At 46.1% G+C, this 12,074-nt stretch overlaps 1 protein-coding gene across 1 annotated transcript in view; it reads left to right on the top strand.

Annotated features, from left to right (window-relative positions):
- The window catches only part of LOC144148724 (short transient receptor potential channel 4-associated protein-like), a 93,344-nt gene extending 89,344 nt beyond the window's left edge, over positions 1–4,000 (top strand). The window contains exon 23 of the mRNA XM_077680248.1: positions 91–4,000. Within this exon, the coding sequence (XP_077536374.1) occupies positions 91–213 (123 nt within the window). The 3' untranslated portion in view covers positions 214–4,000. The remainder of the gene's footprint in view (positions 1–90) is intronic.
- The last annotated feature ends 8,074 nt before the right edge of the window (positions 4,001–12,074 follow it).

Below are 12,074 nucleotides of genomic sequence, written 5' to 3'. Positions count from 1 at the left end.
AAAGTGAGGAATGGCTCTGATATGTGGTGTTACATGTTCCTGCTTTCCTTTGTTAGGCACTGTGCTGAACGCGACCTTTCTCTGTTCCAGAGCTCCCGCATCAGCTTCCAGCGCTGGAAGGCAATGGTGAACACTCTCGTGTCCGAGGACATCACCAACCCAGTGTCCCTCGTTTACCATGCTCATCCTGGGCCCAGCACCAGGGACAGCTGATGGACTTGTGGGCATGCATCTGCCTAGTGGAGCTTGGGCCTAGGGTATCCAGTGGTGTCCAGTGGGCCCTAGAGTGCACAGTGAGAGCTGGCAGAGGTGCATTTGTCGGCGGTGTCTTTCTTGAGATTAAGTGTGTTCAACCAGTCAGTCATTCCATCTGCGTTTGATGTCAGAGGTCTTGACAGGTGGCCAGTAAATGCAGGGAACGTTCATTTACAGAGCGGGCGTAATGAACGATGCACCTTTGGGTGGAAGGTGGCACCGTCCATCCGGACAGACAGAATATCAAGGGCAATCTGTGTGCTGTAAAAGAATCTCGGTTGCTGAGGACCCTGCATTAAACCAAGCAATAGATAAGACAGTAGAGGTACTTTGTTTTCACGGCCAGCCTTTAGGTAACACTGAACTGCCATATCGTGCATTTTTCAGGCCCGACCCACACTCAAGGTGATTGCCACTGTTGTGTTGGCAGTGGGCTTCGGGTAGGTTGCAGTGACCGGCCCACTGGAAGGCTGACGGATTGTATAGTTGTGGAAGTTTCACCTGCAAGAATTGTGATCCCACAGAGTTTTGAGTTGCTTGTGAGTTATTCTTCTTTTGCTGTTGCGTTACGAAGTCAATTACAAGTATACTCTTGAGTTGTTCCTGATGGGAGACCTGATGAGCAGCAGACCTCGCCATGTTTCCACCAAGCCCTGGGGATAAGGCAAAGCTTCAAAATGCGTTGGAGGCCAGTGTGCAGCTCCACATCCACCAGAGTGCCATTTTGTTGAAAGCAGGAGCAAGGAACGAACTGTGATGGTTGTGTTAGCATGACCAGGTACTGCTTTTTATGTGCAGCTTCTGTTTTTAGTCTACTTAGTGTGAATAACGCCAGCGTTTCTGGAAACAGTAGTTGGGGCCACGTGCTGGTCCCGAGGTTTTACCGTAAATAGCAGGGTTTTTCTGGTGCAGGGCATTTTAACCAGTGACGACTGTATTTGGCATGTTATCGTGTTGTTCAACTTCTTGTTTCTTAGTTCTTCACAAAATTGCCTTTTGCAAGTGCGACTGCAGAAACTTACTACAGTTTGCTGGGCTGTAAACATATCTCAACTGAAAATGCTGCACTCGTGTATTTGTGTATTCCTGGGTTGTGGAGAGTTGCTGTTGGCAGGCTTCATGTTTGTGTGTTCATGCTGTGTGACAAAAATGATTAAAAATCTGTGTTGACCATTATACCACCCCCGGTGTTAGTGTTTGTAGTTGTGGTATTTCGTATTAACCATCTGTGCGCTGTAAAGAAAAAAAAAACTGCTGTATCCAAAAGCTTTCCCCATCTTAACCTGTACCAACTAGTGTGCAGATATATGCGTCTCTTTGTGGCAAGTGCGTGTACTGCCATGCCCACCCAACTCTGGGAAGTGAAGTGTTGGCTATTCACCAAATACCTAGAGTTGCCAGGCTTTGCCAAGACAGTTAACAAGTGGACAGAAAACATGGACGTGGGCAGCGATGTGCGAGTCCCCCTATCCCACCTGAATACAGGACTTGCATTGATGGCTTGTAAGGACTCCCATTTTAGTGCATGGTTGGTTCAGCGCTACCATTGCTGATTGCAGGCACCATGCATCATTTGCCAAATGGGACAACTCGGCACTGGAAGTACTAGCTAACAAAGCGCCATGTCATTCAGCCAAACCATAAATGTGCACAATGGAAGCAGTGTGCCCAGCAATACCATTGCTGCCGAGTGTAAGGACCACGTGTTGTACTGTCTCTCTTCAACTTGGTTATGAATGTCTGCAGTCAACAGAGCTGCATAAAGTGCATTAGAAATATGTCATCCTAAACCAGAGCAACTAAAACATGATCAAAGTTCAGTTTCATCCCCTAGATGCCGCACCAATAGTATTGCCTGTCGTGCCAGTGGCTTTCCAATGGTACTGTAGGGACACCTAGTTCAGCACATAGTGGTGGGCTTCCCCCCCCGCCTTAGGCCGCCGCTCAAGCTTGAGGAGCAGATATTGAGGAAGCATGGATGCATGGAGCGCCACCTTGCAAAGGCTGGACAAACCCTGTAAATTGTTTCTTGGTTCCCACAAAACACTGCTGCCAAGCAGGCGGCACAAGAGCATTCTGACGGCTAGTACGGGGGAAAGGGCAGCAGAGAGCAGCAGAAAAGGTGGCTGTTTGCCATTTTTGGCTGACACTACAGGCAAACTACAGGTGGTGATGGCTTAATGCCTCCAGCAGCAGGCTTGATAGGTGTAACAGGTACTACCAAGGCTGATGCAGGGCATTCCTGTTTGGGAGGAGGCGCGGGGTGTTGAAGTCAGAGGCCACATTTGCCTGGCTGTGACAGAAGTGCATTGCAGCAAGCTGGTGCAATGGCAAGATAGCACATCCAAGCCTCCTGATGCTGTGATTTTGCTGCGACTTTGGAGAGCAGCATGCCATTTACATGAGTACCAAAGTCCTTTAATAGTGCAACAAAATCTGGGTTCACTGTGCTTCTGTTGCAGCCATGTAATGGTGCCTGTGGCTGCATGAAACAAAACTGTTCTTGCTCATTTGCAGAGCCTCTATAGTTAAGGGAGCACTGCTGCTTTTGAAGTTGCTTGCTGTGATTAAGCATCTTGCGCTTAAGGTGCAGTTTACGTTGTTCCAGTTTGTAAACACTCAACTTGCAAGTTGTGCGAGCCCCAGAGATGTAGCATTGTGCAATGGAAAAAGAAAGAACTGCTTGGTTTGCGTAGTTGGTCTTCGCATTTTAATTGCACTCAAACCTCATTGCGAGAAACACTCCAGGGACCGGTGTAACATGTCTCTTGTAAGCAAGGTCTGTTGTGTGCGATGTTGCTAAGATGGTGAACTTTGGAAAACCAACCAAACTGTTTTCATTCAAATGTCTCTTGTAACGAGGTTTTACTGTACTACTGCTGTTACGGTTGAACATATGTTTAAAGGTCAACTACAGTGAATATTTCGAATTCTTGAAAATCCTATTTTTGTATGGTCAACGACCAGCAAAAAGCGGCGATTTTGAAACCGAAATTGAGAAAAATGTGGCAATTGCGGTGAGGCTGAAGTAATGATGCAGCGGCCAGCAGCTTGGGATCAAGCCTGTGCAGACCCGGCAGAGCTGAACTGGTTCTCCAGCTGGCTGACGGATAAAGCAGCGGCTGACCGAAATGCCGCTTCTGCTTCATGGCTGTCTGCATAATCTGCTGGCACGTGCAATGTCGTCTATGGAGCAGTTTTAAACGCTTCTGTTTAGCAAGGCATTTGGCAGGCCTACCAGTCATGTCCCAGTTGATTTGGGGGTATGCACAACACACTGAAAATAAATTTGGCTAAGGTGAAATTTCGCTGCAGTTGACCATTAACCGAACCCACGAATTCATATAAATGTTTTTGTGTGCATCTAAGTCGTTACAATGGGCACGTCTTCATAAGCCACAAAAATTCCTACCTGTATTAGCAGACCATAGAGGGATTTGAAATTTTGTGTTTATGTGACATCTGTTTGGATGCTGTGCAAAGATAAAGCTGCCACAGCGAATCTCGTGTAGATGTTCTAATGATACTTTTTTTTTTTTTGCTCAAGTGCAGTTTTTTGGGGTGTGTGCTGTGCGATTGCATAATACTTATGGACTTTTGTAAATACTAGTGTAGAAAGTGAGGTATGAAAGTGAGAGAGTAGCGAAATAACGCTTTGTGTGAGTGCTGCAGTTCTCTTTGTTGTCACCATAGTGGAGCTGGTTTCTTTGTTTCAGTTTGATTAAACTATTTCCTTTCAAGTGCACTGATGTGTGGTTTACTGCCTCTAATTCTGTGAAGTTGAGCATCAGCACAGTTTTCTGTTTTGCAGGAATTTACAGGAAAAATTCTACAGGAATTTACACTTGCCACCACCATGCACTGTTTGGATAATTGACAAGGCCACTTTAATAAGCACTCTCGCTATCCGCAACTTGAGCCAGCATTTGTTTCCCCCCTGTGTTCTACTGGCATCACTTCTCCGAAAGGAAAGCGAGTGAGAAATTGAGTTCCACTTTGGTTTTTGGGAAGCCAAACAACGCTGCCTGCAAAATGGGATTCCAGACCTGGAATCAACTGCAGCTACGGTTTTTGTATGGCTGATCCTAGTATAGTGCTGAAAACTGGTCTGGTTGATACCGCAGGGAGGGGGAGAATTAAGCGCGAAGCTCGGATGCAGTCAAAATGATGCTGGACTTGGAACTACCCTATTTTTGCGATTCTAAGCACCCTCCTCTACTTTTGGAAAAAAATTGGAAAGCAAATCTAAGCACCCCCTTTTTTTAAGCAACCATCGCAAGGTGGATTTCAGACGTGGAAGCGCACACTAAGCTTTTTTACGCCCTTTTTGGTGAAAAACGGTGTAGTATAAGTGGGAAAAGGTGCTGGAAGGCGATTACATCCTTTTAAAAGGACCCTGCAACACTCTGACCAGTGCAAGGAAACCTGCGCGACACTTAGCTTACACTACCAGAAATACCCAAGCAAAATATTGCATGTGCACGTGAAGCGGTGAGCGCACAAATCGCTGCGAAAGACGCAAAAAAGCCAATTGCGTTCTCCTCATTATGCACCCCTGGCATGGCCTAAACGACGTCATTGGGGCCATGGCTGTCCGATCGGCTGTCATTGGTCAACTTCGCGGCTAATTTATCGCATTTCCTGTGACGATACGCCGTCGTCAGCGCTGTGTGCGAACGTCTTCTGTGCCTCAACCTGTAGGCACAGTTTTGCCATTTCTTTTGTGCTTTGAGTGCGCGCGGAGTTTGAATGATGAGCTCAATACTTCCCTTTCAACCAAACCACTCGACAACAAACATTTATTGCTTCAAAATTGCCCTACCAGCCGGAGCGCGCGCTTTCGAGCAGGCACCCATGCCTGCTTTTTTGTGGCACCAGACCAGAAATAGACCCCTCCACGTTGCAGAGAAAAGGAGAAAACTCCCCGGCCTGTGATATATTGAAGGCCGCGGAAGAGAACGCCGCGAGCCGCCCCCCCCCCTCTTCGGGAGAGAGCGCGCAGCTTTCGTCGCGTTGTCCGCAGTCGAGTTGAGAGGGGACAATAATGCGCGATTTCTCATCGTGCGTAGTTTCGGTGATAGTGAAAGGATTTTCATAATTCTTGCGGGAGGAGATTGCTGGGACAATAGACTTTACCCCAAAATACATTCCTAGTAGTTGTTGGTACATTTGCAGGGTCCCTTTAAACCCTTGGGCTACTTAAACCCAGAAATTTCAGTCTGTCTGTCTGTCTGTGACTAAATTCAGCCACCCGGCCAGAGGGAAACTGAATCTGCACAATAGTCATACCCACAGCCAAATCTAAACGTGCAAGTCCAGTGTTAATGTTTATACTTGTCAACCTTGTTGAACAAGAACGAGAGATTACGCAAATATAAAGCAGAAAATTAATACACAAAGGATATTTACAGTGTTCCTTTATAAAAAAAATTCATAGCTGCTTGATTTTCACGAAATGAAATACTACATCCGCTGCAGAAAAAAAAATTCACACTGCCACCTGCTGCCGCCCGCGCCTCTATAGCTTCTGGCGGCATTTTAAGAAATCAAGCGGCAACAGTTGCGAAAGGTTCCTCTAGATAAGTTTCACGTTCCTCTTGGAACACACGTGGAGCAGGGCAACATGGTTCTATAAACGTTGAAGTAGGGCGCCTCGATTCACGCGTGTCTCCGCCGTACGAGAGCGCTAGCATCGAGGCACCTGGCCTGGAGCAGTGGAACGCGGTAAATTTAAATTGACTTGAGCAAACCTCTAACGTTTTTACCTTGGGAGGAGGGCTACGGAAGAGGAACAGCATGAGAGGTGAGCGGGAAAGCGAAGGGAGGCATTTACTTAGCAAATGTCAACAAGGACTATCGTCTTTTGTCGAAATTTGCAACGAAAGGAGCAGATAGGCAGCCAGTTTTTTTCTTGAATCTCGAAACCCTTATTCGTAGCTCTACACCCTCCTTGTGTGGAAAAAACGGTGTTGACCAACACCCTTGGTTTTAGGCAAGGTGTTGAAAGGGTGTGGAAAAGGTGTTCCGATATGAAGGCCAATCATGCATGTATGATTGTGCTGCGATGTACACTCGTACCGTCCCCCCACCTTATAAGAAATGTTCAAAAACAAAAAAATGAAGCAAATTCACACTAACACGTAGGACTTAAAGGTAGCAAAGCTGTACGCAGCCTTCCCAACCATCACGAAGGTTGAAGTCTACGATTGCAGCTGATTTGCTTCTTCACCTACGCAATGACCTTACTCCATCATTGTTGATATAAGTGTAAAGTTTTTCATTTTTTTGGGTGTGATAATTATTGGACATCACCTTGGAAGGAAGTACGCAGTGACTTGTCTTTCTAATTACGAGCAAGTGTTGCCACGGTTACGGCGAATGCTGGAGTTTTCTTCTTCTTTTTTTTTTTTTTTTTTGCCAATCTTGGTCAATTTCCCTAGCGGGTATGCTTGTCTTGACAAACGTGCGCCGAGAACGTTGGACAGTCTCCGGACAAAAGGTTTGGTCGCCACGAGGCACGCACATACGAATGCTCGGAATTTTCCTAGCTTTTTAACTGCCAGGCAGTCATTGCAATCTTGGCAAATTTCCTTAAAAATGGGTATGCTTGGCTTGGCAAACGTACCCAGGGGATGCTTGTGTGGTTGTCGTGAGACGCGCACACGCGTGCACTAGGCTTTTTTTTTTTTGTTTTTGTTCACTGCCAATCGGTCGCCGCGAGGCCTGCGCTCACGTGCACGCGCTTGGAGATTTCTTGGTATTTTTAACTGCGGACACGAAAAATAGTGATTCGCTAAACAGCTTCGCTGTTGAAACATAGTTCGTCTGCAGTGATCACTCGTTTCCATATACGGTGTGCTGCATGGCCCGTGTTAACGTGTTTGGCACGTGTAACATCAATTCGAACTTTTAAAATTCAAAAGACTCGCACTAAACTTTTTTACACCCTTATTGCATAAAAAAGGTGTATAAGCGGAATAAGGATGGATTAAGTGGAATAAAGGTGTCTGTATGTCATGCTGCGCATTCAGCTGATCTACATAGTCACGCGTAGCTGCGCTGCCCACACCCTTTTTTTAGGGTGTTACCAAAAGCTTACATGCTTTTTTAGGCCAAAACGCCTTTCAAAGGTGCACCATGGGACAAGCCAAAAATGGTGTAAAAGAGTTTAGCCTGTGGGCCCGAGCTGACGTTGTGGCCAGGCCATTTATGAAGTTTTCGATTACAAAGCACCTCAACAGAACAGAATACGACCTGCTGGGGGATATTGAGAGTGGTGGTCCAGGTGGCACCACAGACTCTCTTAATGGTAAGGGTGACTGAGTATCAGATGTAAGGGGTGGCTTCACTGTCTGTACTTATATTTCTTTTGAATGCTTGCCAAATAAAGCGTTAATTCTTCCGCCCTTCTCGTCAAGATACGGCCGCAAAAAAAAGTGGTGATGGGGAGAGGGGGGAGGTCGATTTAGGTTTTAGCAGTGTTCACTTTCGGCATCGTGATTGTGGGAAAAAGTAGGTGCTTAGAATCGAGTGCATACGGTAATTTGCTTATTTAGTCATCTATTTTGTGGTCGTGTCAAATATCATATGGTTTTACCACCCATTTCACACAACGTCATACACGTAATACTCCATTAAAGGGGCCCTGCAACACTCTTTGAGCAGTGTAAGTAAGCGTGCGCAACGTTTAGATTACACTGCCAGGAATACCTGAACCAAATATTACACGGGCAAGTGAAGCAGTGAGCGCGCAAATCACTGTGAAAGACGCAAAAAAACCAACCGCGCTTTCTTCAGCTTTCCTCATTATGCACCCCTGGCATGGTCTAAACGACGTCATTGAGGCCATTGCTGTCTTATTGGCTGTCGCTTGTCAACTTCGCGGCTTGCCGGCACTGTGTACCAACCTCTTCTATGCCTGAACCTGTGCGCACAGTTTTGGCGTTTCTTTTGTGTTTTGAGTGCGCGGAGTTTGAGTGACGAACTCAATACTCCCCTTTCAACGAGACCACTCGACAACAAGTGCTTATTGTTTCAAAAACGTCCTACCAGCCTAGCACGCGCTTGCGAGCAGGCAGCCATGCCTGCTTTTTTGTGGCACCAGACCGGAAATAGACCCCTCCACGTTGCGGAGAAAAGGAGAGAACTCCGTGGCCTGTGATATATCGAAGACCGCCGATGTGAACGCCGCGAGCTGCCCCTCTCTCCGGGAGAGAGCGCGCAGCCTTCGTCGCGTTGTCCGCGCTCGAGTTGAGAGGGAACAATTATGCGCGATTTCTCATCGCGCGTAGTTTCGCTGATAGTGAACGGATTCTCACAATTCTTGTGGGAGGAGATTGCTGGGACAGTAGACTTTACCCCAAAATAGATTCTGAGTAATCGATGGTAAGTGCTGCAGGGCCCCTTTAATAATGGTTACAAGCCAGACACATCCGGTGCGATGCAGACAGTTAAACGTGTTGATATGCCGTACCTCACACCTCAACCGACTAAAAGGTACCAAACCACCCTTATTTATGAAAAAAGTGCATAAAACTGGCCCAAAAGGACATTTTACAGCAATAAAAAAAATGCCGTTCTTAGCAAAAATTTTGGTACCACTGGGGTTCACTCTAAACCCTGTGATCTACCCCTGTGCTACTGAGGTTGAACTGCAGGGGCTGTTTTAGCAGTTGCTCGAAACAGTACAAGCAGTGTTCGAAGTAAACCAGTAGCTGGTGCTGGGTGCGTACAGGAAGTGGCGGGCTTGTACCCACAAGGGAACGAAATCTTGCGCCGTATACATCGACTTAACTGTAGCTGTGCAGCTTCATTGAGAAGGTAAACAGCTGAGACAGGGACCTCGAAGGTGCTCCCTCTCTCTCTCTCATACACACTCTCAGACACACGTGTGCTCGCCTGCTGTTTTTAGTCCATGCCTCATATTGATTTTATTTGACCAGCAAGAAATGAACAGTGCAGCTAAACATCATTGTGCAGAGTGCAGAAGATGAGGACGCAAGGACAGGTGGTGTTCTGTGTCGGTGCCTGTCTTGTGCTCTTCCTTGCACAATTTTGTGCACTGTGCAGTCATTTCAATGAATCACCAACCTGCTGAAAGGGGCCACGAAGACAAAACACAAGTTTGGTTCATTAAAAAGACTGCTCTGTTGTGATAACAATGATACCGATTTCATCGCCAGCTTCGGGGAAAAAATGGAGATATTAAAGAAAACGCGTGGAGGAGTGACGACTTGCTAGCCAGTTTCCGGCAACTTTTCTATGACGTCACAGAATCTTGTTTGGGCGATTGATGGCGGCCGAACTGATCAATCGCCAGGACACATGACTGGACGATTGTAGTGGGCCGCTAGTTCCGTTTGATCGAATCACTTGAATGCTAACCTGCAGTTAAGACACTGAAAATTATGTTTTTAGTGATGGCCCATATGACGTCACTTGTGCCGATAACATGTCACTGTGGCGCGAAATTTGAAAGTTCTTAAGTATTTCTTGCGTTTTTATCGGTTAAAAAATGTTTTTCGTGGCCGGAATGGAGCTGCGTGAGGTACTGAAGCCTAACTCTTTCAAGTTAACCAAAGTTGTATTTTGCCTTCATGACCCCTTTAAAAGAGCTGTGATGACAAATGAGAAGTTTGTTTTACTCAAAAGGTTCAGTTTTTTATAGTGCCCTCGGCACTTGTCCGGAAGCAAAGGATGCGTTATTCACTGAGAAATTAAACAATTTAAGTCATATTTTTATTTTCTCATTGCACAGTGTGTTTCGCGACGTTGGCAATGACTGTCCAGGCCAGTTACCAAGAACAAAAGTTAGTATGTTGACTGAGGCTGCTGCCAACGGCATTAACATGACTTTTGTTAGCCTGGTTACCATCTGCATTCGTAGGTGGTGTTGCAATACTGCTCAAGGTCTGCTGTCTGCACACGTATTTTTTTCTGACTGACTTGTACCTGGCTGATTGTTAAGGTTGATAGTATCGTGACATGAAACATTGGGTATGACTCGATAGGCAGCTAGGGTCACATAAGTGGCAGTGTCCCTTCCGCCAGTTAGCCAGACAAGCCCAATGAGCCCAACAGCTGTGTAGCGTCACCCAGCATAGTGTATATATTGTATACGCATGTACGCACTAGTGCTTCTATGTCTATGTGTTCATTCGTAGATTCCATTGTTTACCCCATTAGTCTAGAATGTGAACTAAACTTAAGTGAAAATAGCTCGTCCTGCAAGCTTATAATCTCTGTTCAATTTGCGTTGGATTTTGTTGGCCTCAGCCATTCGCAACAAAGTGCCCGTAATGTGGCGTCATAGGTTTAGTGTGGATAAATTGCTAGTGGTTTGCATGGCCATTCTCTTTATTCCTAATGATATAGCTTATTTGGGTGAAGTTTACGTTAAAATGATGTCAGTGTTATTCTAACAAGGCAATCTTTTGAATGAGCCACTTTGCATTTTGCCTTCATGGCCCCTTTAAAGGAGCCATGAAGAGAAAACACAAGTTTGGTTGATGCAAAAGATTGCCTCGTTAGAATCATACTGACACCACTTTTAACGTAAACTTCGCTCAAATAAGCTACATAATTAGGAAAAAAGGGAATGGCCATGCGACCCACTAGCTCATTTCCCGCAACAGAACCTATGATGTCATTCGAGCCAGTTCTGTGATTGGCGGAGGCCGGCGAAGGTAAACGCAAATTAGGCAGAGCTTACAAGCTTGCCGAACGAGCTATTTGCGCTTAAATTTAGGGCACATTCTTTTTAAAACCATAATAATGGTGGTAAGTGTAAGTTACGAAAGCACATGTAAACATAGAAGTACCGCTTCGTACTGCTGTTGTTGGTACTGCGCGCACTATATGCTTGTTTAGCTGCACAGAATGCGGGGCTTTAGGGTTGTCTCAGACGACACTGACCGATTGATTGACGCGACGGTGCCTTACGTGAACATATTTGTCGAGCGAGCACTATGTTTCACGAAACCATTTTTTCCCAGAACAAAAAAAGGCAGAAAACAACACGCCACGGTATATATGGTGGCGCCATCTAGGTTCAGAAACGTAAACAAACGTGAGAGTACCTCAGTGCCAGCGCCAACGTACAGGGTGGAGACGCCCTTTGAACGGTCCCTTACCGCTGCAGTTGGGTCAACGTGCACAACGCATTGTTCTCGTTTCCCACGAGACCCAGCACCGCGAAACAGATAAGATGATTCAAACTTCGCCAGTTAACCCCATTGCGGCGATAATTTTAGCGCGGTTTTGATACAATGACTTGTTTGGGCAGCGAGCGAGTGGACCAAAATGGCGGCGCCAGCGCATACGTGTCTCCACCCTGTACGGCGGATGCGTGAATCAAGGGACCCTAGGCTGCAGAGCGGTCGGTTCCTGTGATGTCATTTGGGACCACGAAAACGCACGATTGAGCGGGAAAATCAAAATTTTTACCTAAATTGATTAATTTCTCAGTGAATAAAGCATCGTTTGCATTCGGACAAGCGCTGGGGGCACTATAAAACACGAAATTTTTCGAATAACACAAACTTGCATTTTGTCTTCATGGCTCCTTTAAGCGTTCACTCTCAATACAGTGCAACACAGTTTGTAGCCTTGTAGATGTGTACAAAAGGGAGCATAGGGCCAGGCAAGCAATTTTGAATTAAACTAATTGGCATTGAAAGAGATCGCAGTGGACAGAAATGAGAAGCAGTATTATATGGATTAGCACAGACGCAAGTATGGGCAAGGTGAGGAGTTGATAGCTTCACTAACTGCCTCAAAAGGCACAGAGACAAATCCATTCCTTTCATTGGACTTATCAA

The sequence above is a fragment of the Haemaphysalis longicornis genome, unplaced genomic scaffold (assembly GCF_048455015.1).
Source record: "Haemaphysalis longicornis isolate Haplotype H1 unplaced genomic scaffold, Haemaphysalis longicornis Haplotype H1 scaffold_1, whole genome shotgun sequence".
Taxonomy (NCBI): domain Eukaryota; kingdom Metazoa; phylum Arthropoda; class Arachnida; order Ixodida; family Ixodidae; genus Haemaphysalis; species Haemaphysalis longicornis.
This window is presented reverse-complemented; position numbering and strand designations above follow the sequence as displayed.